The sequence below is a fragment of the Micromesistius poutassou genome (assembly GCF_964030765.1).
Source record: "Micromesistius poutassou genome assembly, chromosome: 14".
Taxonomy (NCBI): Eukaryota; Metazoa; Chordata; class Actinopteri; order Gadiformes; family Gadidae; genus Micromesistius; species Micromesistius poutassou.
Window position 1 is genome coordinate 11,879,264 of NC_140284.1, and position 22,418 is coordinate 11,901,681.

At 47.4% G+C, this 22,418-nt stretch overlaps 2 protein-coding genes across 2 annotated transcripts; both read left to right on the top strand.

Moving 5' to 3' along the window:
* The first annotated feature begins 503 nt into the window (after nt 1-503).
* tmem169b (transmembrane protein 169b) lies at nt 504-2,575 on the top strand. Its single transcript, XM_084478004.1, has 3 exons — nt 504-643; nt 1,335-1,639; nt 1,930-2,575. Exons 2-3 carry the CDS (start codon nt 1,363-1,365, stop codon nt 2,562-2,564), a joined length of 912 nt encoding a protein of 303 aa, XP_084334130.1. The 5' UTR covers nt 504-643; nt 1,335-1,362; the 3' UTR covers nt 2,565-2,575.
* A 3,612-nt stretch (nt 2,576-6,187) lies between these two features.
* Nucleotides 6,188-22,328, top strand: LOC311358578 (X-ray repair cross-complementing protein 5-like). Its single transcript, XM_084478660.1, is given in 23 exon segments — nt 6,188-6,223; nt 6,527-6,634; nt 6,744-6,927; nt 7,143-7,191; nt 7,399-7,521; nt 7,716-7,928; nt 8,248-8,362; nt 8,961-9,099; nt 9,555-9,667; nt 10,418-10,480; nt 10,636-10,773; nt 11,235-11,322; nt 11,848-11,978; nt 18,765-18,961; nt 19,574-19,658; nt 20,439-20,508; nt 20,602-20,711; nt 21,413-21,509; nt 21,652-21,719; nt 21,850-21,969; nt 21,971-22,003; nt 22,006-22,098; nt 22,102-22,328. Coding segments are annotated over 23 exon segments (2,370 nt in total). The 5' UTR covers nt 6,188-6,205; the 3' UTR covers nt 22,117-22,328.
* Nucleotides 22,329-22,418: the final 90 nt, after the last annotated feature.

The following is a 22,418-nucleotide window of genomic DNA, read 5'->3' on the forward strand; positions in this document are numbered from 1 at the left end:
AGGTTAACTAACGAATTAAACTAATGAGTTAAGCTAACGGAGTTCAACTAACGGCTAAAGGGCTCGACGCTCAGTTCGCGCGCTGCCGGTCCGCATGACGTCACCATTCCACGCGGTCTACCGGTTGTTGAAGGTCGAGATGCTGATCTGTTTTATGTAAAATAGGATAGAAGTCTAATAGGCTAATGTAAGTATAATAGAAAACAATGTTGTTATCAAGATTCAATTATTTTAATAATTTAATTTAAAAATAATTTCAAGATAAATAACATAAGACACATAATTGTCCTATATTATAAATGTCAAAATAAGTTATTTTAATCAAAAACACGTATGCGCATGCTGATATTTTTTTATGTAAATTAAAAATGGAATAAACATTTAATTCTGACCTCTTTCGCATTGTGCACATGAATGCGAGGTGATTGGTTGGCGTTCGGTTGGTTTATTGGTCGGTGATTGGTCCATGCAGGGGAAGGGGGCGGGACTAAAGGCCTCTGCTGGAACCCAGTTTGCGGCGCATCTGGATGTACAAACAACGGTGTGAATTGGCTCGGCATGTGCCTACAGAATATGGATCTATAACATATAATATTTAAACCACTATGGTTGTTTAGCTGCTAATCTAACCAGTCAGATCAAGGTAAGATGAGCCGGCCTTTCATGATAAGGTGCATGCATCCCGTGGGTGAGGAGATATGGGTGTGACCGTCCGATAGAGGGTCAGCTGGGTGTCTGGATTCATTGTGAATTATCATGTATTATACTAATGTTAATGATCCTACACGATAATCCTGGTGATGGTTTATTGTCGTTTTGGTATAAAGAAAAGACCTCTGGAGCAGCACTAGGTGATCAAAGCCAGGCGTCGACAGAGGCGCTCCAGATGCTCCTCTTACCAATAAGACCAGATGAGCTAGAGGCTATCACAATGCTATCTGATGGTTCTCGGCTAATTTCTTCGGTTTGTTTATGTCCATTTGTATGTTATTACGGAATCGGTCGCTCAAATATCGGTTCAGAAATATGTCGATGTCCCGATCATTGAAGTCGTCGGCTCTGGTGAACAAAGCGGATGATGGAAGGAGAGGGATCGCATCCTCTCTAGCGCGCCGTGTGTGTGCGTGTGTGCGTGTGTGCGTGTGTGTGTGTGTGTGTGTGTGTGTGTGTGTGTGACCGTGATGGGGCCCATGAGCTGTCATGGGCTATCAATTTATAGTCTTTCCACTTCGCTTGTCCTCTTTATTCCATATCATCTTCCATATAATGCCCTACAATAAGAAATGCATGATGTTCTGAAAGTTGAGTCTTAATCTCCATATGACCTCTGACAGAACAGGAAGCGAGCAGCTGTCGGTGACCATGGCCCAGGCAGAAGAGCAGCTGGCCGAGGGGGAGAGCGGCTCCCAAATCATCTCCCTGAGGGTGGAGACCCCGGAGCAGCCCGCAGAGGAAGGGGGGGTGGTTGGACCGGCCATGAGGAGGAAGAGGAGGAAGAAGAAGGACCCCCGTCCGGAGTCCATCATCGTGTTCCGGTCCGAGTTGGAGAGGACCGGCGGGGAGGACCCCGGGGGGGAGGAGGGGCCGGAGAGGAGCGCCGAGGAGGCGGCCAAGTTCCTCTGCACGCCAACAAGTGAAGGTAAGACAAGAAAACACTCATTTAATATCTAAAGTCACCAAAAGCAGTTGGTTGATCCTGAAAGACTATATAAATTGTTCTAGATACAAAAAAAGTATAATCAGAACTAGTTGTTCATTAGAAAATAGAGCAGGTACAAATATTATTTATTGCACCGTAACGTTCGATTGACAGGCTAACAGCATCCAAAAGGTATCCTCATGTGGCGTGTTTGTGTGTGTGTGTGTGTGTGTGTGTGTGTGTGTGTGTGTGTGCGCGCGTGTGTTTGTGTGTGTGTGCCCTCTCTCCAGGTGGAGGCTGGAACCTGCCCCCCGACAGCCGCTACGTCACGTTGACCGGCACTATCACCCGGGGAAAGAAGAAGGGCCAGCTGGTGGACATCCACGTCACCATGACGGAGAAGGAGCTGCGGGAGCTGGCCAAGTCCAAGGAGCGCCTGGACGCTGAGTGCGAGGCCGGCGACGGGTCCTCGCGGCGTTGCGGCCTGGGGGCCTGTCAGGGGCCCCACGTGGTCCTCTGGAGCCTCTCCTGCGCGCCGCTGGTGTTTCTGCTCTCCTTCGTGACCTCCTTCTACTACGGCACGCTCACCTGGTACAACGTGTTCCTGGTGTACAATGAGGAGCGGACATTCTGGCACAAGATCACCGTCTGCCCGTTCCTCATCGTCTTCTACCCCCTGCTCATCATGCCCGTGGCGCTGGCGCTGGCCCTCTACTCGGCGGTGGTGCAGGTGTCCTGGGCCTTCGGGCCCTGGTGGCAGGCGGTCAGGGACCTGGAGAAGGGCTTCTGCGGCTGGGCGTGCGGGAAGCTGGGGCTGGAGGACTGCTCGCCGTACAGCATTGTGGAGCTGCTGGACTCAGACACCCTCTCCGGGACCCTGCAGAGCAAGGCCCCCTGCGAACTGGCCCAGACGTCGTCCGTGTGAGACCGGCTCGTGGTCTGCCTCGCGTTGATGGCTCCATGAAGAGGTACATCAGGCGTGGGCCACACAGGAGGCTGATGGATTAGGTGGCTCTATGGTTTGTGTGACTCTGCCTACGAGTGTTGGTTTCTCAGACAATCAATCAAATGTGGGAAGGTTTTAGACGATACACTGGAAAAGGTTTGATCATCTGAGGAACAATCCTTCTGTTATTTAGAACTTGTCTTGCACTGCGCTGGCCTCATATGGCCCTTCCATTTAAACTATTATTGCTATTTACTATTGTTGAACATGGTACCATTTAAACCATGTTTGAATAAAGCTTGCAGAAATCAGAGAACTGGGCACCTCCCTTGGGAGGTGTTCCAGGCACGACCAGTGGGGAGGAGACCCCGGGGAAGACCCAGGACTAGGTGGAGAGATTATATCTCAACACTGGCCTGGGAACGCCTCGGGATCCCCCCGTCAGAGCTGGTCAATGTGGCCCAGGAAAGTCTGGGGCCCCCTGCCGGAGCTGCTGCCCCCGCGACCCGACCCGACCCGACCCCGGATAAGCGGATGACGATGAGGATGAGGAAATCAGAGAAGACCTTTTTTATAATTAACTCACAGTTTATGCTCTCAGCTACTAATACCTCGGGTACAGGATCAGTGCCACAATTCCTCCAGATTAAGTTATCTTATTGTACAGCTGCACTGTCACTCAGACAACTATAATAGTTAGTGGCTTTGAATCACTTGCTCTCTCTCCGTCACTTGCTCTGCAGAGAGAAGCAACATTTTGGACTAATCTTACTTTATGTATATGATTCGTATTAACTTCAATGTTTGCTAACTTATAACTGTGTTGTACTCGTGTGCTACTGTACGAGGATGTGATCATTATCATCCGGTGGAAATACATAGTTTTCATTAGATAAGATCAACACATTTCTTCAATCTGTTGACATTTGAAGAAATGGACCACAGAAAACTGTAATGTTCTTCTAATTATGTTATGAACCGTTATCGATGTGTGCAGTAAGCATCAGAAAATTATGTTCCATGAAATCTCACATCATTTCAATCGATTTCCTTCTATTCCTTCAAGGCGGCTTATCGGGTGGTCTGTTCAACTCCTGATTTAACTGGTGGTCTGTTCACCTCCTGATTTAAGGGGTGGTCTGTGGACCCTCCTGATTTAAGGGGTGGTCTGTGGACCCTCCTGATTTAACTGGTGGTCTGTTCACCTCCTGATTTAACGGGTGGTCTGTGGACCCTCCTGATATAACGGGTGGTCTGTTCACCTCCTGATTTAACGGGTGGTCTGTGGACCCTCCTGATTTAACGGGTGGTCTGTGGACCCTCCTGATTTAACGGGTGGTCTGTGGACCCTCCTGATTTAACAGGTGGTCTGTTCACCTCCTGATTTAAAGGGTGGTCTGTGGACCCTCCTGGCTTTGTGACCAGGCAGGTGACAGATTGAAGTAAACCGGCTCTAAACCGCTATTGGTTCAGAACACTCCCTACAATACTTAGTCCAGACTAAGTTCATCAGCTGACCTGGAGATTACTTTTATTCTACTTTTTGACATTTTTCGGTTTAAATGTATAGTAGGTGTGTAGTGTGGATACATCCCTCTGTGGCATTTGGTTTTTAGATCTGTCGTCCATTACTTTGCACATGACAGAAAGAGAACGTTGGTTAAGCCAACTCTTCCTGTTGTATCACCTTGTTTCCATGTATGTAAAGATGAGGATCACTTATATATTTTTTATGTTAGGTAGCTTTAAATTATTTGAATAAATTTGAGTCTATTCCACTATCTCAAATCCTGCGATTTGTTAAATATATTGAACACAACTGATTGAACACAATCTGTTGCAAAGTAAAAGGCATGATACAGTTAAAGTTTGTCCTGATAGTGTTGCCTGAGAGGTCATTGTAAAGATACTTCAAATACATCATTCAAACACTGTGTGTAAATGTACGTTGAAATGCTGAAATCTTGCTGGTTTAGTCTGTATGAGATAGTTCTTGATTTCATATAAGTTTGCCAAAGAGATGGGAATATAAATTAATGAAATAAACGTTTACAACATTATGAAACTGTTATTTTTCAATTGTGTGATGTGTGTTTTATAAAACATGATAATAAGGATGAGAGACTTGCAGATAACAGATCCTTCCCTGGGCTTTGAAGTGGATAGTGGCATGCAGAGCTCACAGTTTGCAAATGTATGGTATTAATAGTAAAGACTACACTGTATAAATACAGAAATAATTTGGTCATCTTTGTTATTGGATTTTTGAGAGGTGGGTTCCACCTAAACAATGCTGCCTTGCCATCTCCATTCATTTGATCTCTTACACTAAATTTGTTAACTTCCTCTGAGTCTGTTCTGCGCTTGGGTCCAGCAACTAAACCTGACCTGTTGTCGTAAGTCAAGTTGTTGCATGGTAGAGCTCTTCATGCCGGTTCATATTGCCTTTCTTGGTAAACTTGGAACCCAGAACCAGCAATTAAAAGGTCTCGCAACAAAATGTGTTTGCCAGATGTAGTCTCGCACATCAGATATGAAGGGACTGCTGGAGCTTAGTTCCTCCCTCGCTGCACTAGCAGACTACTGGTAGGCCCTGTGGGAAGAATGTATTTTTATGTGCTTTTATAAATAAAATCAATTAGGTAGTAAAAGTTATGCTACAGTAATATTTATGGATGTAGTTTGTATGTATTTAATGTGATTTTTAATTTTTGCAATGCTATAAGGTTAACATAGATTGATAAGGAGTTCTGAACTCATAGAATAGCCAGGCCTTAGGATGCCCATTTGCTCTAGCTATGTGAGAAAGGCTACTACAAGACAAAGAGGTTGTGAGACTGAGTGCGGAGACTGACTGGCATACAAGACAGTAACATTTTACAAGGCAGAATAAGAACATTGTGTAAGGGAGGCTACAGTCTATGAATCACGCGATTGATAAAGATCCACCTGCTTCTGAAGCATCGTGAGAGCAGGAGGAGACAGGTCGAAGGAGGAGTAACCAACACTATATTGTATTGGTGATCATGTGTGGAGCTCAGACTTGACGTGGAAGGCAGTCAGGCAGCCAACTCTCTCGGACGGGGGGACTGTCGGGCCTGAATCGTTTTGTCTCTGTTCTGCAGAACATATTGATGCATTGTGTTAGCTTTTCAACAGCAAATAATAAATTATCTTAAACTTCTCTCGAATTTTGTGACTGGCGATCTGTCTGTTTGTCTTCTTCCTCCTCTTCTTCTTTGCTTAGTTTTTTTTGCTATTTGCAATCAATGATGTTACATTACCGCCCGTTACGCTATCTACTCAGGTATTGCTATCCTCCAAAACCTATGTTCTCACCCCGTATCATATCACCGTTTGCATCAATATCTCGAAGCTCCAACTCTGGTTCTAGATACTAGGTCTAGTTCTCATCCTGGGTGTGTGTTGGTTGTGTGTAAACACATTTTAATACCCCTCTTTTCCATCATTCGTTCAATGAAAAGTAGATTCGGATTAATTCCCTGCTGCTCGCTCTGTACCGCTCCCACTGGTTTCTGAACACAGGAACTACTACTACCCTGGTCGTTTCTTTCCGGACTCATAACAGAGTGACACACACAGTGAGACGAGGGAAAACAATGCCGCCGGCCGCCAAGGTACCTTTTTCTCTCTCTTTCTAGATCTGTGTTGTGTGTTGGCGGCCTTTGTGAGGATGCTTTAGAGGACTTCCTCGGGCTGTATCCGGGACACTCGGACAGTGTCTCTGAGTCCGTTTGAAGGCTTTTATTCAGCCCTGGGGTGTTAGGACTGTTGGTGTTGTCCCCCCCTCCCTCTCCCCAGTTATATTTACTAAACAACACAATGTGGTGCTTCTTATCCTACCTCTGTGGGATGTGTTCAATGATAAATGTTTTTTTTGAATGAAGTTATTAAAAGTAGTTATTTGTGTTGGTCTGTAGTCAGCGTTAATCCTGTGCATGGACGTGGGCTCCTCCATGTCGAGCTCCGACCAGGAACCTCCCTTCGAGCAGGCCAAGAAGGTCGTTCAGAAGTTCGTTCAGCGTCAGGTAACATACCCGGTCAAACCACACCAAGGACAGTCGAAACTAGGCCAGAGTCCACCCCTCAAGCTGTTTGTACCATTCATTAACATGCCAGTATCCTATGTTATCACAGGTGTTTTCAGAAAGTAAGGATGAGTTGGGATTGGTGTTATTCGGCACAGACACTACAGACAACCAACTGGACCATGATGGCCAGTACCAGAACATCACCGTACACCGCAAGTTGATGATTCCAGACTTTGAGCTTCTGGAGGAAATTGAGCATCAGATCCATCCTCAAAGCCAACAGGCTGATTGTATCTTTTCACATAAAATTATTCAATAGTGCCTGAGAACTGTTTTAGCAGTCATCTAAACAATTGTAATAGCAATATGAATTGTGGTACAATGTAACTTTGCACACAGTATTTGTGTAATGTTCAGGTGCATCCCAGGCTATCGATGTTTCAAACAGTGCTTGAGTTGACTGGATCCATCATTGATGAATTGTTCCATAACTGCTGTTTATCAGGGCTGGACGCTCTTGTCGTCTCCATGGATCTCATTCAAAAAGAATTACCGTAAGACTGTTGGCACACTCCTCTTGTGTTATAATCCACTGTGTCAGTCACTAAAAAACGCAACACATTTTCATACAAACACATTAAAATCGTTTTCACTGCAACCGTACCCCTTTATCAAAACTTGAACATTTGAGATTGATTATAGTGGGAAGAAAATATTTGCTACGTTTTGCGTGCAACCCATTTTTCTGCCTCGTCTTTCAGACTGAAGAAGTACGAGCGTCTCAGCATCGCCATCCTCACGGACCTCAACACCCAGGCCAACCCCGAGCAGCTGGACGTCATCATCAGCAACCTCACCGGAGCCGGCATCACACTGCAGTTCTTGTAGGATGGAAACCATTAAGGATTGAACCCCTGCCCTCTCCCTCCCTCTCCCTCACCCTCTCTCCCTCTCCCTCTCCCTCTCCCGCTCCCTCTCCCTCTCCCTCTCCCTCTCCCTCACCCTCGCCCTCTCCCTCTCCCTCTCCCTCTCCCTCCCCCTCCTGTCTAATGTCACTCTAATTTTCCAACTCTTCCAGCTTACCATTCCAGGTCCTGGAGGAGGAGGAGGAGGAGGAGGAGGAGGAGGAGGAAGGAGATGAGGGTGGAGGAGACAGGGTGAGGGGGGGTGCGGGCCGGTCGGGGGGGGGGAAGGGCCTGTCCCAGGAGCAGCAGAAGGGCCTGGAGATCCTGAAGGAGGTGATGTTCACCCTGGACGAGGAGGACGGATTGGACCAGGTCTACACGTTCAGGTTGGTGGTCCTGTCGAGGTCAGCTGCACTGAATCAACAGGAAGGCGAAGGTCAGATTCCCCGCCCGGGCCACCCATGCTAAGAATGTAAGCACTCACACATTGCAAGAGGCTTTGGGAAACAGCGTCAACCAAATGACATACATTACATATAATGTTAATAACAGTTATATTTATATTTATTATATTATCATATATATAATGTTAATAACAGTTATATTTCTAAGTCTTAAGTCATTTCTGGGCACTGACGATTAGTTGGTCACTTTGACTCTTCACTTGTGATGGTTATTAATGTGGTGGAGCTTGTTGTGCTGCAGCGGGGCCATAAAGAAGCTGTCCATGTTCAAGAACATCGAGAAGAGACCCATGGCGTGGCCGTGTCAGCTGACCATCGGCAGCACAGTCAGCATCCGCATCGTGGGCTTCAAGGCCGTAAGTACCGCCCCGCTCCCGTCACTCATCCTGTAGTGGGTTGTATATCCTGAATGGTCGCTGAAAGGAGGCCTTCCTCCCGCGTGTTGCTTCTCATGGGCCTTCTAAAACCTGCTAGACTGACTACCAGGGCGTCGATGGTGCATGTCCACGAGGACCAACCATGCCGGGCCTCCCTCAAACCAGCGCTGTCTCCCCCTAACCAGCGCGGCCTCCCCCTGTCTCCCCCTAACCAGCGCTGTCTCCCCCTAACCAGCGCGGCCTCCCCCTGTTTCCCCCTAACCAGCGCAGCCTCCCCCTGTCTCCCCCTAACCAGCGCAGCCTCCCCCTGTCTCCCCCTAACCAGCGCTGTCTCACCCTAACCAGCGCAGCCTCCCCCTGTCTCCCCCTAACCAGCGCGGCCTCCCCCTGTCTCCCCCTAACCAGATGGTTTCCTCATAGTCCTCTGGTCTAGCAGATGGTTCCCTGAAGGTTGTCCCCCTCCTCATGGTCCTCTGGTCTAGCAGATGGTTTCCTCATGGTCCTCTGGTCTAGCAGATGGTTCCCTGCAGGTTGTCCCCCTCCTCATGGTCCTCCCTCCATGGTCCCTGACCTCCAGGTGACGGATGAGAGGCTGAAGAAGATGTGGACCACGGTGGACGCACAGAGCGGGCAGCAGGAGGACGTGAAGAGAGAGACGGTGTACTGCCTGGACGATGACGACGAGACGGAGGTGGAGAAGGACAACACCATCCAGGGTGAGAGAGAGAGAGGACCCCGCTGGAGTCTGAGCAGCAGACAGCAGGTGTAGGATAAACAGCTATAGTGCTCAGCTAAATCGGGTTCTTCATTCTTGTGCCGAACAAGTGGATTGTGCAGACAGTTCATGTTTATTAATTTAACGGGCCAATGTTTTCTTTGGTGAACTTCCAACCAAACTCCCATCAACAAATGTACGGCAGGACAAATACATTCAAAACGGCACGATGAGATGAACCATGATGAGGACCTTCCACTGAACACTCATTTGAAATCCAACTGCTGTTTTACAAAAGTAAAAGTTGAAATCAAATGTCCTAATTTTCTATGGTTGAGTGTGTGTGTGTGTGTGTGTGTGTGTGTGTGTGTGTGTGTGTGTGTGTGTGTGTGTGTGTGTGTGTGTGTGTGTGTGTGTGTGTGTGTGTGTGTGTGTGTGTGTGTGTGTGTGTTACAGGTTTCCGTTATGGGAGTGACATCGTTCCCTTCTCCAAAGTGGACCAGGAGCAGATGAAGTACAAGCACGACGGGAAGTGCTTCGCTGTTCTGGGCTTCACCAAACAAAGCACGGTACGTTCCTGTGGTTCACACTGCCCCGAAACAACAAGGGTCACAGCCCGGGGTCTGGGTCACAGCCCGGGGTCTGGCGGGGTCACAGCCCGGGGTCGGGGTCACAGCCCGGGGTCTGGCGGGGTCACAGCCCGGGGTCTGGGTCACAGCCCGGGGTCTGGCGGGGTCACAGCCCGGGGTCTGGGGGGGTCACAGCCCGGGGTCTGGGTCACATCCCGGGGTCTGGGTCACAGCCCGGGGTCTGGGCGGGTCGCCTTGTGTTCCCTTACGACCTGCTGCGCAGCATGGTGTCAGGAGCGTATAGGAGATACAGAATAATTCTTGTGTCGTCACACGTCAACAGTCACACGTGGATTGTGAATACAGTTCATGTTTAGTGATTTAACGGGCCGGTGTTTTCATTGCTGAACTTCCAACCTCACCTTAAGCTTCAAACAGCACCGATAGTCCTCAAGATTTAGATTGTCCTTGTATCAACTTGTGGTGTCATCTCACTGTATTCCTCCACCTCATCCATCAACCACGCCTTCTCCTTGATCCCACATTGAAACTAGTGAGAAGATGCTCAGTAGGAGAGGTGCAGAGGGCCACAGGGTCGCTGTTACACGGGGTCCTATGCAGTATGACCACTAGTAAAGTCACCCCACGATTGCATTCCCGTGCTGCCCTTGTTTCTGAAGTGAATAACTGTACCACTGTAAACTAGTTTCTACCAGTTCAAATATCCATTGTCCCACTTTGGCCGGGCAGGTCCAGCGCCACCAGTTCATGGGGAACCAGGCCATGAAGGTGTTCGCCCCCAAGGATGACGAGGTAGGACCTGCAGATCAGTCCCTCTTCTATCGAGGTTTCAAATAGCATTTGTTATGAGATGGAACACGTATGACCTTCTATTCAGTGTTTGTCCACCTAAACTGTAATGTTTGTATTGTAATGTTGTGTGTGTGTGTGTGTGTGTGTGTGTGTAGCACGCGGGCGTGGCACTGTCCTCCCTGATCCGCGCTCTGGATGAGCTCAACATGGTGGCCATCGTGCGCTACGCCTACGACCGGCGTGCCAACCCGCAGGTGGGGGCGGCGTTCCCCTGCATCAAGAGGAAGTACGAGGTGAGCAGGACTGACAGACGCTCGGCCCCCAGAGGCACCACACACCTGCAGGGCCCATGCCCCCACACTACCAGGACCCTGGACGTTTAGGGGTAGATATTAAAGAGAGCACATCTAAAAACATCAAATAACCGTTAACTACCACAGGGATGTTCCACGACACAACAGTGAAACGTACCCCTGTTTCTTTTGTCACTTTAAACGTTAAATCGTATTCTGTTTCGATGCATTTAACTGTCTCATAAGATAAACAACCTTGTGTCCTGATCCTCATAGGTACTCTGTACAACATACCTCTAACAACTTTTATTTTTGTAGAAGTTTTCATAGTTCATAGTTTCATAGTTCCCACATTGATGGTATGCTGTGACGGTTCTCAGTGGCTCTGGTTAACAGAGATGAGTAGATGTAGTGTTGAGACCCAGCCTCAGTAACATCCACCCCTCCTGCTCCTCCTCTAGTGTCTGGTCTACGTCCAGCTGCCCTTCATGGAAGACCTGCGCCAGTTCACGTTCCCCTCCCTGGAGAACAAGAAATCCAAGCCCTCAGGTAGGAGCGCTGAGCTTAGTGCTGCTGCGGTTTGACTCCCAGCTCAAAGGTGGCCTCCGGTCTGCCTGCAGGCATCCTGCAACAAGGTGCTGCTCCTAAGAAAGTCAAATGTCGCTTAGATGAGTGTGAAGGGAAATAAAATGTTATAAAATGTTAAAAAGGCACGCCACTTAAAAGGGTCAGATAACAAGTTCTTATTGTTTGTTTGATGTTCAAGCTGTAAAGGCTGTAGACTTTTTAACATTGTTCAATTTATAGCCCTTTCACACATGCAGTGTAAGCCATTCCCCGGATAATACCGGGTGGGGTGTGACCCTTCTGATGAGGCTTATCTCCGGTTGCATGGCTGAAAGTTTATCCAGAGTTCATGTGGGAAAGGCCTATTAGTGAGTAAGTCATGGAAGTGTGTGTGTGTGTGTGTGTGTGTGTGTGTGTGTGTGTGTGTGTGTGTGTGTGTGTGTGTGTGTGTGTGTGTGTGTGTGTGTGTGTGTGTGTGTGTGTGTGTGTGTGTGTGTGTGTGTCCAGAGAGCCAACTGTCTGCGGTGGATTCCCTGATTGACTCCATGATGCTTGTGAAGGAGGACGAGATGGGAGAAGAGGTGGACCTGTTCAAGGTTCACCACCTGCCCAACCCCTCCTTCCAGAGGCACTTCCAGGTACTGCAGCACTGGTGCTGTTAGGAGACACCCTACTGGAGGACTGGTAGAGGAGACATCCTACTGGGGGACTGGTAGAGGAGACATCCTACTGGGGGACTGGTAGAGGAGACATCCTACTGGAGGACTGGTAGAGGAGACATCCTACTGGAGGACTGGTAGAGGAGACATCCTACTGGGGGACTGGTAGAGGAGACATCCTACTGGGGGACTGGTAGAGGAGACATCCTACTGGAGGACTGGTAGAGGAGACATCCTACTGGAGGACTGGTTTATTTATTTGTTTTACCTTTATTTTACCAGGCAAATTGCTTGAGATAAAAAAATCTCTTTTACGAGCATGGCCTGGCCAAGAAAGCAGCAACAAGATAATATACACACAAAGAAGTGAGGACGAATATGAGAGAGAGAGAAAAGAGAGAGAGAGAGAGAAAAGATGAATGACGTCCAGAGTTCTACTGTCCGGGAGGGATATGGGGGGAAGAGAAGGAGGACGGGAGGGCTGTGTGGTACAAGGGGAGGCTGTACCGGGGGATCCTGACGGAAGAGAGATTATGTTAAATCAGCCAGGGCAGAACAGAACAATGCACAACAATACACACTAAAAGAACGCTAATCCAGTGATGCTAAAATACTAAACAGTAAAACATTTACACACTCCATGATTTGCAATTAAAAAACAGTTAAGTCTGGTTTTAAAATCGGAAAGGGTGATGAATGCCTGTAGTTTTAGTGTTTTTTGGAGATTATTCCAGCCAGAGGGAGCAGAGTACATGAATGCCCTCTTCCCAAACTCAGTACGAGTTCTGGGGACAGAGGCAGATAGAAAGTCCAGAGAGCGCAGTCTGTATGATGAGTTTGATGTGAGAGTGAGGTAGGTGCAGAGGTATGAGGGAAGTAGTCCAATAATTGCTTTATAGATGAAGATGTACCAGTGCAGAAGCCTACGTGCAGACAAAGACAGCCAGCCAACTTTAGTATACAGAGTACAATGATGGGTGAGTGACTTACAGCCGGTAATGTATCTTAAAGCACAATGATAAATGGCATCCAGCATATGCAACGAAGTAGAGCAGGCATTCATGTACAGTACATCACCATAATCCAACAAAGGAATAAAAGTAGCTGCAACAAGCCTTTTTTTAGAGACAAAAGAAAAACAAGATTTATTTCTGAAATAAAAGCCCAGTCTCACTTTTAGCTTCTTTACCAGGTTTTCAATATGAGGTTTAAAAGACAGATTGTCATCAAGGATGATGCCTAGGTATTTAAAAGTAGAAACAGTCTCAATAAGGGTACCTTGAGAAGTGTATACAGTAGGATGATAATTAGTTTTGTCTCTAGATTTAGTAAAAATCATCATTTTAGTTTTATCTGCATTAAGCATCAATTTCAAGAACCGGAGTTGGGCTTCTATTTCCTTAAAAGCAGCTTGCAAGTGATCTACAGCCATCAACACAGTGCTTCCAAAACAATAAATCACAGTATCATCGGCATAAAAATGGAAATTTGCATTGTCAACATTTTTCCCCAAATCATTTATATAGATTGTAAAAAGCAGGGGACCGAGCACAGAGCCTTGTGGCACCCCCTTATGGACAGCCAGGGTATCAGAGGAGTAGCCATCAACTTTAACACATTGAGCCCTGTCTGATAGATAGTTAGAAAACCAACTAACAGCAGAATCAGAGAGTCCTATATTAGCTAATCTATGCAGCAAAACATTGTGGTCCACAGTATCAAAGGCCTTAGAGAAATCAATAAAAAGGGAAGCACAATGTTGTTTACTATCCAGGGCCATAAAAATATCATTAACTACTTTCGTAGCAGCAGTGACTGTACTATGTGATTTTCTAAAACCAGATTGATAGCATGATAAAATTTCATTACTACACAAAAAATCCTTCAACTGATCACTTACCAGGTTTTCTAAAATCTTGGCTAAGGGTGACAAATTTGAGATAGGCCTGTAATTATTAAGGCTCGAGGGTTCACCGCCTTTTAAGAGGGGGAGAACGTGAGCCATTTTCCAGGTGTTAGGGATGTTCTTACTAGTTAGAGTTAAGTTATAAATGTAGGTTAAAGGTTCGGCTATAAAGTCCGCAGCAATTTTAAAAAAATAGACAGCAATGTTATCTGGCCCCGCTGGTTTTTTAAAATCTAATTTTGTAAGGGCTTTATGCACCTCGGCAATAGTGAAAGGCCTAAAGTTGAATTTAGTATCCAAGGGAGTCTCAGCATTACTAAGTGGAGCCTGGGCTGCAGTGGGGGACATAACTTCTTTGTCAAAAAGAAAACCAGAAGACACAAAATGCTTATTAAAACAATTGAGCATCTCAGCTTTGTCATAGATAGTGGCCGACTCAGACACAATACAAGTTGGGAGACTAGAGGAGTTCTTTGGAGATAAAGATTTAATAGTCTGCCAGAATTTCTGAGGGTTATTTAAGTTTTTGGCAGTTAGAGCAAGATAATAGTTTGATTTGGCCTTCTTAACTAAGGCAGTACATTTATTCCTTAAGCCTCTAAAAGTGGTCCAGTGAGCTTCCACATTTGACTTTCTTGCTTTTGCCCAATAATAGTTTCTCTCACGAATTAAGCTAGCCAACTCGTCAGAGAACCACGGATTTTCCCTGCCCTTTACCCTATACCTTTTGTAGGGGGCATGTTTATCAATGATTGACATGAGTAAATCGACAAAATAAGACCAGGCTAATTCAACGTCAGGTATTAAGGAGACCCTGCTCCAATCAGCAGCATTTAGATCATATCTGTAACCCTGTTCATTAAAGTGTTTGGTATCACGCTTCGTGATGTAACGAGGTTTAACCTTTGGTATTTTGGTATCCCTGATGGCTGCAATAACACAGTGGTCACTCACGTCATATGGAAATACACTTACAGAGGTATACTTATGAGGATTATTAGTAATGAATAAATCAATCAATGAAGATTTCTCAGGACACTTTGGGTTAGGACGAGTGGGGGAATCAATTAATTGTGTGAAATTCATTGCGTTACAGTAAGATTTAAATTCATCCGAGGCTGGTGATAGCCAGTCCCAGTTCAGATCGCCACAAAGGGCTAACTCATTGTCAGGTAGTTTAGAAAGAATATTAGACAAGGAGGACAAGGTTTCTTTGGCTGCAGAAGGAGGTCTGTAGCACCCAACAACAGTAATATAATAGCCCTTAGACAATTCAACCTGTAAACCGAGAATTTCAAACTGATTAGGAATTGACTTTTTTACCAGTACTTTAGTGTGGAATCTACATTTAGAATACACAATTATACCACCACCCCTTTTAATGCGGTCAGCACGACTTATATTGTAACCATTAATAGAAATGTCATTATCATTAATAGATTTGTTCAACCAACTCTCAGAGATTACAATGATATCGGCATTGGTTGTCTGCGCCCACACTCTAACAAAGTCTATTTTTGGTAGGAGACTTCGGACATTTAAGTGAATAATACCCAAACCTGATCTTGCATTAAAATCAGCAGCAGTTTGAATACAATCTGAATCAGGGCCAGGGTTAGACTGAACATCACCTGATATCATTAACAGTAGCATAATCATGCAACGGATTTTAAACATTTTGATTGAATTGCACTTTAAATATGCATCTGAGCAATGAATTGAAAAGACAAGAGCATCCGTGGGAACAATGAAACATGATTTAAGCGCATAGCAACACATCAAACCAATAGACAGGTGAGCAGGCAACGAAGCAGCAGTTCGACTCGGCGCTTGTGTAAGAGAGTTAGTGCGTAAAGTACACGTTTGGGCGCAGGGTAGAACCGGAGAAACAGAGAGCAGTCTCCCCGGTTCGCTCCCTCGAGTGCGGCCAGCGTAGTCCCAGTATGCCGACGCAAGTAGTAACGCAAAGAGAAGCTGTGTCGGCCCCATAGTCCGCGAGACGTGAGAGCGTGGGAATCGGTGCGCTCAAAGTCACTGTGGTGTGTAAAGTGTGTGTGTGTGCGTGTGTGTGGTGGGGGAGGCAGGAGAGCAGAGTGGGGAGAGAGAATACCTGACCGGGGGTGGGAATGACAGGCAGGTAGGGAGGACAGCGGGAGCCACCGCAGGAGAGGAGCAGGTGAGCAGGACTGCAGGTGAGGACGCCAGCAGGAAGACAATCAAAGCAGTGGGGTATGATAATCCATGCAGATTTCCAAAGTTAGTCCATCAGTAAAGCAGGTTAGTCCATCAGAGAAGCAGTAAGAGCAATGTGGAAGAGGTTCAATAAAAAATAGCCACAAAAACGACAATACATTTCACAGAGACAGAGCATGCAGGACAGGGAGCTGCCATCTTGGAGGAGTGGACTGGTAGAGGAGACATCCTACTGGGGGACTGGTAGAGGAGACATCCTACTGGAGGACTGGTTCTGTTAGAGGAGACATCCTACTGGAGGACTGGTTCTGTTAGAGGACACATCCTAATGGAGGACTGGTTCTGTTAGAGGAGACATCCTACTGGAGGACTGGTTCTGTTAGAGGACACATCCTACTGGAGGACTGGTTCTGTTAGAGGACACATCCTACTGGAGGACTTGGAACAGGTTCCGTCTTACATAGTTTCACAAACCCATCATTGTTTAGTTAGTAGTTTGCTCCACCAGTTCCTCCCAGTCCCCTTGTGGCTCAAGAGGTGGAGGGATTGCTTTTATTGCTTCTAATGTTTGATCATCTGAAGACAGTTCAGTAATAACCAGCAAAACAAGAAAGTTGTAAATAATAATATTAATACAATTGGCAAAAAAATAAAATAATAATGTGCTTTATCACCACTAAAAAGCTCAGACTCAATAAGGGTTATCTCGATAGAAGATAATGGGTTATACATGTGTCCATCAGAGCAGAAAGGGAGGTACCCATATATATCGATATATACAGATGGATAGATGGGTACAGGTTCTGTTATAGAGTATAAAGCCTGTGAATCTTTAGTCTTTCTTAATGGCCTCAATTTAAATGAGGCTACGATAGCCTACCATGCTAGCAGACTGTGCTACTTAACCTTGGCATGATGACTTAGGAGCATTTATGCTACAAAGGCAGAGAGTCTATGTTAGATCCAAAAAAGAAAAACAGTTTGCATCGTCCTGCCGTGTGCTGTTAGTGATCTTTTTCGAATGAGGGGATTTTCAGAGCTTGCACCAAGTCTAGTCTGCCTCCTGCCAGTAGGGGGCGGGCTGGGCAACAGAGAGAGAGAATATGCCCATAACAACATCTTGTGTTCCTCTGGTGTCGAAAAACACTCCCACTGCTGTTACAAATATACAACCCGTATTTAAGTTGCATGTGGTAAATAATCACCAGGAGCACATTAGTTTTTACATGTATTACCGATAACAGAATGGATAAGGTCACATCTTATTAAGCTCCAGGATTTACTAATAGTTTACTGGGTATAACCGATCAAATCCATCCCTTAATGTACAGCTGACCTGTAATCCTGCTGTCAAACCAAAACTGACACCAACTGGGATAACAACGTCCTCTAAACCAACTGACACCAACCAGGATTAATAAAGTCCTTTAAACCAGCTGGATTAATAAAGTCCTTTAAACCAGCTGGATTAATAAAGTCCTTTAAACCAGCTGGATTAATAAAATCCTGTAAACCAGCTGGATTAATAAAACCAGTCCTTCTAGTTGCAGAAATCGCTGGTGCTAGGCTAGCGCAAGTCGAGGGGAACTGCTAGCCTGCCAATAAAAACAGTTTTACCCACTCCAAAGTACACCCGATGCAAACCAATTATAATGCCCGACTATCAATGTAAATGTCTGTGTTGATAGAATAGTGTTAGAAATAAACTTACCCTTGCATCGCATTGCATTTAGTTTATAATCCCTGTAGTTGGATGCAAGCTACGGCAGCGGCGGACTGATATTACCTGGAGTGCGCTTCTCTGTTTACCTTCTGCTGTAGTGAATTTGTTGCTACACCGGAGCAAAGTGAAATTCCGCCGCTGCTGAGAAAGTAGTCCCCCAAAATGTAATGTGATCATAGCAATACAAGGATAGTTTTATTTCTAATATTATTAATCAACACAGACATTTACATGGATAGTCGGGCATTATAATTGGTTTGCATCGGGTGTACTTTGGAGTGGGTAAAACTGTTTTTATTGGCAGGCTAGCAGTTCCCCTCGACTTGCGCTAGCCTAGCACCAGCGATTTCTGCAACTAGAAGGACTGAATGAAAAGTGTTGAAAACGGTCTCCAATGATAAATACCACACTGGTTCACTTGGAAATGAGACCCGATGTCCAAAATCCTGAACTACCCCTTTAAACCAGGATTAATAAAATCATTTAATCCATCTGGATTAATAAAGTCCCTTAGACCAGCTGGGATTAATAAAATCCTTTTAAAACCACTTGATGCGTCTCTCCGTAGTGTCTGCACCGCCATGCCCCCTGACTCCATACGTCTCTCTGTAGTGTCTGCACCGCCGTGCCTCCTGACTCCATACGTCTCTCTGTAGTGTCTGGTGCCTCCTGACTCCATATGTCTCTCTGTAATGTCTGGTGCCTCCTGACTCCATACGTCTCTCTGTAGTGTCTGCACCGCCGTATCTCCTGACTCCATACGTCTCTCTGTAGTGTCTGGTGCCTCCTGACTCCATACGTCTCTCTGTAGTGTCTGCACCACTGTGCCCCCTGACTCCATACGTCTCTCTGTAGTGTCTGCACCACCGTGCCCCCTGACTCCATACGTCTCTCTGTAGTGTCTGCACCACCGTGCCTCCTGACTCCATACGTCTCTCTGTAGTGTCTGCACCACCGTGCGGTGCACCCTGACTCCCCGCTGCCCTCCATCGAGCCCTGGCTGCAGGCTGCTCTCCAGCGCCCCCTGGTGGTGGCAGCATGCTGCCAGGCGCCGCTGGAGGAGCTGAAGAGGAGCTTCCCCCTGAAGGAGGTGGAGAAGAAGAAGCAGTTGAAGACCAGCTCCCAGATCTTTGGCAGAGGGTGAGTGGGAGACCTCCAGGTCAGGTGGGGGTCATGGGGGAGACCTCCAGGTCAGGTGGGGGTCATGGGGGAGACCTCCAGGTCATGTGGGGGTCATGGGGGAGACCTCCAGGTCAGGTGGGGATCATGGGGGAGACCTCCAGGTCACGTGGTCATTGACTATTTTAACTATTTGAAAAATGAAATACATTTTTATTATGTGTATCTTAGGATAAGAATGAACGGACCCTGACTGTACTTGGTCCCTGACTTGTTTCCTGGTCCCTTGTTTCCTTGTCTCTTGTTTCCTGGTCCCTTGTTTCCTGGTCCCTGACTTGTTTCCTTGTCCCTTGTTTCCTTGTCCCTTGTTTCCTGGTCCCTGGTTTCCTGTTACCTGACTTGTCTCCTGGTCCCTTGTTTCCTAGTCCCTTGTCTCCTGGTCCCTGACTTGTTTCCTGGTCCCTGACTTGTTTCCTGGTCCCTGACTTGTTTCCTGGTCTCTTGTTTCCTGGTCCCTTGTTTCCTGGTCTCTGACTTGTTTCCTGGTCCCTGACTTGTTTCCTGGTCTTGTTTCCTGGTCCCTTGTTTCCTGGTCTCTGACTTGTTTCCTGGTCTTGTTTCCTGGTACCTCAGGCCAGAGGAGCCTGGTGCCAAGCGGAGCCGGGCGGACGAGGAGGACTTCAACCTGGCAGATATCTCAGAGGGAACGGTGACCTCGGTGAGGGCGGGGGGCTGGAGGGCCTGGTCTCATGAGGACCTGGTCTCATGAGGTCCTGGTCTCATGAGGACCTGGCCTCATGAGGTCCTGGTCTCATGAGGACCTGGTCTCATGAGGACCTGGTCCTGTGGAGGGCTGGGGGGCTGGAGGTCCTGGTCTCATGAGGTCCTGGTCCTGTGGAGGGCTAGGGGCCACTTGGGGTCAGTTGAACCCTGTCCTGAGGGGCCCGCTGGGGGCCGCGGGGCCCTGTGAGTCAGCGTGGCTCTAGATGACGTGGTGTTCCGGGCGGCTTGTTTAAAGGAATGCACTCAGGACAACATCAATAGCTCTGAGTGCGTCTCGCTCCCTTCATGTCTCGCAGTCCAACCATAACAGGATGCTGGGGGGCGGGGCGGGCGGGGGCGGAGTGTCAGGGGGTCATCTGGGACTGAGCCAGTCGTAGTGGGAGGCTGCTGTAACGGCCTGGGGTGGGCCTCGGGCCGTTCACGGACACACACTCACAACACGGGATAGTCGGTCCAAATGCACTTTTCAGGGTGGTGGCTGACAGCTGACTTAGGGCGGCGGTTCACCGGGGGGAGCACATACCGTTAAGACCCGGTCCTCACCGCAGCCACCGCGGTCGATTCCCGCCCGTGGTCTGCACGTCTTTCCCTCTCCCTCCCATAGCTTCCTGTTCTACTCTTCATAAAAATGATAAAACCCTTCAAAAGTAAATCCAAGAGAAGAGGAGGTGTGGATGTGAGTGTTGAGTGAGCGCTGGTGGTCCTGTGTCCCCAGGTGGGCAGTGTGGACCCCGCCAGAGACTACCGCTGCCTGCTGAAGCAGAAGGGCCTCCCGTTCGGAGAGGGTGAGCCTCTCCTCTCCACGTCTCCCTCACATTACCTAGCAGGCCGTGCAGCTGCACTCACTCCATCTCTGTGTCTCTGTGTCTCCGCCTAAGCCTGCCAGCAGCTGACTCACCGGATAGAACAGTTGCTGGGCAACAAGAACACGGCCTACTACATGAAGTGCATCACCTGCGTCCAGTCCTTCCGAGAGGAGTCGGTGAAGGTAAACAAGCGCTCCGTTTGATGGATGATGGTCTTAAGTTGGTGGGGGGGGGGGAACCAGAGTGCACTTGTTTGGGCTGGGAGCCAATGGGAATCGGTCTTAAGCAACCGTCCACATTAGCTCTATCGTTTTGGAGAGTGGAATACAACCAGCTGTCGGAGCATTCCTGAGGCTCCATTTTGTTTCAGCTCCTTTGGGGTTAGTGTAACTGCTCACTCTGTTCTAATCGTCTGTGCGTACACTACCATTCAAAAGTTTGGGGTCACCCAGACAATTTCATGTTTTCCATGAAAACTCACACTTTTATAAACAGTTTTCAACAGTTTTCAGCTGTGCTCACATAATTGCACAAGGGTTTTCTAATCATCAATTAGCCTTTTAACACGATGAGCTAAACACTGTACCATAAGAACACAGGAGTGATGGATGCTGGAAATGAGCATCTGTACACTTTTATATTCTGATATTCTATAAAAAATTGACAGTTTCTAGCTAGAATAGTCATTTACCACCTTAACAATGTCTAAACTGTATTTCTGATTCATTTACTGTCTTCATAGAAAAATTGAAAAAAATCTTAATTGAAAAAAAAAAAACTGTCCTTTTTCTTTCAAAAATATTGACATATCTAGTGTGTGTGCATTTGTGTGTGTTTCTGGATACTGGATGTGGTGTGTGTGTGTGTGTGTGTGTGTGTTCAGCTGGGGAACGCTGACCTGTACAACGGCTACATCCAGTCGCTCAAGAGGAGCATTCCCTCCAGAGGCCTGGCCGTCTTCTGGGACCTCCTGGTTCAAGGTGCGCTCCACACCTGGGTGGGGGCCAGACCCCCTCCTTCCCCCCCCTTTGGTTTGGTTTAAAAAAGTAAACTTACTCTTGCTTGGAATAACAGTACGTTTTATTGTGTAGTGATCAATCTCTTAATTCATTATTTTGACAGACGCCATCACTCTGATCAGCAAAGACGAGGTGGAAGGAAGCACTGTCTCCAAACAAGAAGCCCAGCAGGTAATGACCTGGGCAGCAGGTAATGAGCCGGGCCAGACACCCTGGTGGCTGGGGCCCTCGTTGTTCCTATGAGTGCAGTTCAGAGGTTATGGATGCAGTGTCTTTCTCACACGCCGTTTGTTGGGGCCAGTTCCTGGTGGCCCAGGAGCGGAGGGAGGCCGCGGACGTGGCCCCTGCAGTGGAGGACCCCGGGGACGTGGATGACCTGGTGAGGGGCCCGGACAGACACCTCTCACACGCTATCAGCAGGGGGCCGTAGAAAACCAACCTCCATGCTCGTATTAGACGAGATGGGTCATGTTACTACATTCATTCATTCATTCATTCATTCATTCATTCAGTGATGACCCCTGAGAGATGTGTTTCCTCTGTTCCCGTGTAGCTGGACATGATGTGAGAGCAGGTCGAGGGCTGGGCCTTTACGGAGGAATGCAGAGAAGGTGGATCTCCAGCCCCTTCCAGCCGTCCCCCCCACTCGACCCGGAGACCCAGACTAGGCTACAGTGGTGCGGAGATACGGCTCATTCCAAGCCACTGCACTCCCAGTGCTGTCGGCGTCATCGTGTTTGTTTGTATCTTTTAGATGTTAAAATGTCTGCTTGATCCTAATTCTGTTTGGTGTGTTTTTCTATTTCTCGAGGCATAAAGATTCTCAGCACTGAAGGTGTGGAGTGAGTTGTATCTTTTAATTAATCCCAG

Bases quoted from the DNA above. Each gene is read 5' to 3' on its own strand.
- tmem169b (XM_084478004.1), top strand. From the start codon at position 1,363: ATGGCCCAGGCAGAAGAGCAGCTGGCCGAGGGGGAGAGCGGCTCCCAA. The intron at 1,640-1,929 runs GTAAGACAAGAA...CCCTCTCTCCAG, and splicing joins CTGCACGCCAACAAGTGAAG to GTGGAGGCTGGAACCTGCCC.